The sequence below is a fragment of the Cryptomeria japonica genome, chromosome 1, assembly GCF_030272615.1.
Source record: "Cryptomeria japonica chromosome 1, Sugi_1.0, whole genome shotgun sequence".
Taxonomy (NCBI): domain Eukaryota; kingdom Viridiplantae; phylum Streptophyta; class Pinopsida; order Cupressales; family Cupressaceae; genus Cryptomeria; species Cryptomeria japonica.
In genome coordinates this window covers 519,791,956-519,796,355 of record NC_081405.1, presented here as the reverse complement: position 1 = coordinate 519,796,355, position 4,400 = coordinate 519,791,956, and the positions used below count along the sequence as shown (strand labels likewise).

General features: G+C 40.0%; 1 protein-coding gene across 1 annotated transcript; it reads left to right on the top strand.

Annotated features, from left to right (window-relative positions):
• The first annotated feature begins 327 nt into the window (after window positions 1–327).
• On the top strand, window positions 328–2,535 carry LOC131857984 (uncharacterized). Its single transcript, XM_059210815.1, has 2 exons — window positions 328–815; window positions 2,469–2,535. The coding sequence occupies exons 1-2, from the start codon at window positions 328–330 to the stop codon at window positions 2,533–2,535; spliced, it is 555 nt and encodes a 184-aa protein (XP_059066798.1).
• Window positions 2,536–4,400: the final 1,865 nt, after the last annotated feature.

The following is a 4,400-nucleotide window of genomic DNA, read 5'->3' as shown; positions in this document are numbered from 1 at the left end:
AATTCTGAAAAATCTGTCCATCAAAATCAGAAAATAATTCCACCACGTGAAAGTACACGAAATTCTAGCCCATTTGAAAACAAATTGCACCCAAAAAGGAGCAAAAATGAGCAAGTTATGGCATGTTGAAGTTGAACTGCAAAATCAAAAAGCTCAATGAGAGGGGCCTGCAAAATTTTGAAAAATGATGACGTCAACGAATTGCGGGGTTAAATTTGACGATCATATGACCATCATGAAAACTTCACCTCCCTGCTGACTGGGCGTCTGTGCAATACGGACTGCTGACGTGGCACGATCTGGTTGGCCGAAAATCTGACTGGGCGGATGACGTGTCAGATGATGTGGCCACGAGCCAGTGACCTCCTGCCACGTGGTGAGCGTGGATTCGTTGGGTGTGCTACTGACAGGGTCAGCTATCCGCGTGGCGGAGGAGGTGGCGGGTCCACCTGTGTGGTGGCGACAGTGCAGGGCCGCCGGAGGGCCTGCAGGAGCTACCGGCGACGAGGTACCGGCGGGAGGCTAGGTGCCGACGGTGGCAGCGGCGAAGTCGCCGACAGGGGCGGCGCGGCAGACTGGAGGCGCAAGTCGGCAGGGCGGCACGACAGGGAGGCGCGTCAAGAGGCGCGTGGTGGCGCGGCGGGGGAGCTGTCGGTGGGCAGTGAACCTACAGCAACGACGACCGAGGGGATACCGGTGGGAGGTGCCGAAGCAGCAAGGTGCGCAGCGGCGGCAGGAGGCTCCGAAGTTGCAGATGGCGATGGCCGAGTAGAGTACGGGGCGGCAGGGGCCTGCAGAACCTACAACAACGCAGGGTACAAAGAGGATGGGGGGGGGGGGGTCTGCGGACCCCCCTAAAACAATATTTTATTTTAATTTTTTAATTTTTATTTTTCCGATTTTTTTTTGACAATTTTTTCGAAAAAAAAAAAAAAAAATTCAAAAATTTTTTAACAAATTTTTTTTTTTTTCGAAAAAAACAAAAAAATTTCGAAATTCGTACAATAATAGCAAAATTGGCGAAAAAAATTTTCTCACCAAAATAGGCCGACTTTATAACCAAAATTCATGGAAACGGCCTTCTAGACGCAATGGCGGGGTCGGATCTGGTCTAGGACACCTCCAAAAGATGCTACTCCTCAGATCTGCCTCTAGACGTCGCAATAATGTCTCTTCAAGACGAATCAATGAAGCCCCAATGGCTCTGATACCATGTGAGATTTTGTCAAGATCAAGAGCTCAATGAAATGTACAAAATAAAGACACAATATAGGACAAGAATAAACTGTATTCTCATCAATAGAAAATGATCAATAATATCTAAAATTACATACAATGTAGATGAGCTTGCTTATATAGGCAAGGCTAGGGATATGTGAGCACACAAACATGACATGTGGCTCAATAAGAAACAAGGGTAGGTAGGAAATAGGTGTGGGTGGGTAGGAGAAATAATATAATAGTCCACATGAGGTGGATCACCCACTGAATGTGAAGTGTAACAACAAGATCAACACCATAAAAAGTGGAAATTCTCCTACACACACTATCCCAATGTGGCACAAACACCCAAGTGTCTCATACCCAAACTACTATGAAATGCATTTCCTAAGTAAACTTAAGTAAATGTAATAATATCCAAGATGAATAATTATTTACACCAACAAGAACGTCCCCGAGACTCCTAGACGTCCCTTGACACCCTAGGGGTCACAATTAAGACTCCCACGACAAAAAGTGACGTTTATTACTTTATCTTTTTAAAGAAAAAAGGTCACTTCAAATGCCTAACCCTAACCCTAACTCAAGCCAACACAGATTGATGATGATGCTACACAAACAAGGCTGGTAGGTATTGGTATAGATGAGCTTGAGCATGTGGTGTCCAGCAGTTCAAGTGATCAGCAGATTGGCAAGGAGCTTGGGGATGATTGGACTCTAGAGTGTAGATTGTTAGCCATTGACTCGTGAATCATGAGACATTAGTATTACAAATTACCATCTAGATTCTAGTATTTACTATTTTGTTTTTTAAGTTTGAACATTGTTGATAACTTGATTGTAATTATGAATCATGATTATGAAATCAGAAAATTTTGAAAATTCTCATTCCAATGTGTCCATATTTTATTATTTTGATTCTCACTATTAAAATTTAAAAACTACTACTAGTTCAATGCAATCATTGCAATGTGTTTAAACTTTAAAATTTACCTATTCCTCGGGCTTATACAGTTATACATCTTTGTCTTTTTAAAACTAATTTTTCAAGTACCATATGTATTGTGTATTTCAGTACCAGTCCCCCGCCGGTGTCCCCCCGCCATTCCTAAACTTAAGCCCCAAGTACTCCCATCTCTGCATCAGAAAACTCAGTGGAACTCTGGAAAAAAATCAAGAATTGAAATCCAAAACATAAGTAAAACAATTATTTTAAAATCTTAAAATGTTTTATTTGATCTATTTAGAATTGTGATATGCTCACCTAAGAAAACTGTGATGGTAGGGAAAGAAACAAAAATGTCAGCAAGTTGATTTCATCTGTGCCTTTTACAATTCATGGTAAAAGCACTAAGGATCTCTCAATATCTCAAGGCTCTCAAAATACAATGTCAACTAACGTAGTTTTACTCAACTGCAATTGTTCTGTTGAAACTTGTATGTTATTTTGTTTTGAAGCCATGAAAAATTATGGAACCCTAGCGTTCTATCAGCCTAGATTTTTAGGCAACATATTTCATACCTGACAGGCTGACATCATGTACGTGGTGGATGAAAAGCTTGGAGAAAATGGAGAATTGACAAGTTAAAGTACTGATTGACTAGTCGAGACAGTGAGAGCTGATCCAGGAAATGACTAACCACCCCAGTTTTCCACCTCATAAAAAACAGATTAACTCTGACTAGTTATTACAGCCAACCGTATTGTTCAAGAATTACAATTCAGTACCATGTTATACTTGATCATCACAACCTGCAACTATGTGAACCGGTAAGACTGAGTAGAGGTGATTGGTAATTGGTGAGAACCAGAAGAGTGTCTTGTGGATAAGGGGTTTATATGGGTGCAGCTAATTGTAGTGTATTTTTGTTCCTTGATCCAAAAATAGTTACACAGTAGAAAATGTTTCTAGAGGTCATGATTTTATAAAATGTTTGATCCATACCCAAGGTATAGATTTTGCCTTCACTTATGCATGGAACTTTTTATTAAAATTCCGTATACCTTTGTTTTGTCAAAAGTGTTAAAAAGGAGCTTATTAACCTTAAATGTCTACGTACCACCAAGGAGGGAAGACCTTTTCAAAAGCAAAACGAACTTAGGGTTCAATCTAAGGCTTGGGGTTCTCTATATTAACATTTTGCAGTTTCTAAATCCATGAGGCAAGAGCACCAGGTGTTGTTAACAGCTGTTAAAGTTTGGGGAGTTTGGAGTTATCCCACATTTTGACAGGTATGTGACATAATCTCAAAATCTTTGCATTACTGGCATATGCATTTACTTGATATCAAGAACATAAGAGAACACCTGTAAGTGTTTTGTGAAGACAATGAATGCAAGGGATGAAGTCTACTTTGTGGGAACTTAAAATATCAATGAAATACTTCCTTGTTCTTGCTGTAGTTGGTCATGAGTCTGCTATTTTTGTCTCAGTCCCTTAATAGGGATCCTGTTTCAGTTGAGAATTTATGTTCAAGAGGGTCAAAGCATGCAGGAATAATAAGATCAAAAGCCAAAAGGTGGACAGTGCATATGACAGCCAATCAACTATTGAAAAAAGACAGCATATAACAATGGAAGATTAAGATCTATGACATCCTTCAGCATGAGCAAAAGCCTTGGATCATAAAGGCGCAATGACAGTCAATAGACCCCAATATAGTGCATATTTTTTAGCTTTCAGCGAGTATCACAAAGAATACAAAGGTAATAACATATGTTCCCTTCTCACTTACACTCAATATATATGAATTATGGGATATTGCAGTTTTCCATAAGGCCTATTTTGTGACAGTTATAGGTTGCCCTGCAGCAATCATGTACGTCTAGAATGCATGCTTTCTTGATAAACAAGTAACTATGATCTAAATAGTGGTATAAGGAGGTATGATAATGCTTTGTAGGCAGAGTATGGTGATAAGGGAAAAGGCACTGTATGCAAGGTACAGTGAAGAGTATGGTCTCCTTTAAAGTTGAAAGACAGATCTCATTGCCAAGGTCACAATTTCAGAACATGCACGGCAGAGGTTCCATGAGAGACATGGGGAAAAGGAAAGAGGTAAAGGAGATAGTATGAAAAGATGGTGAAATGTATGGATAAACAAGACTTTTATACAGTGACACATGTATCACTATCTTATGCTTAAATCTTTCCTATGCTTTCCTAGAGCATTTAACC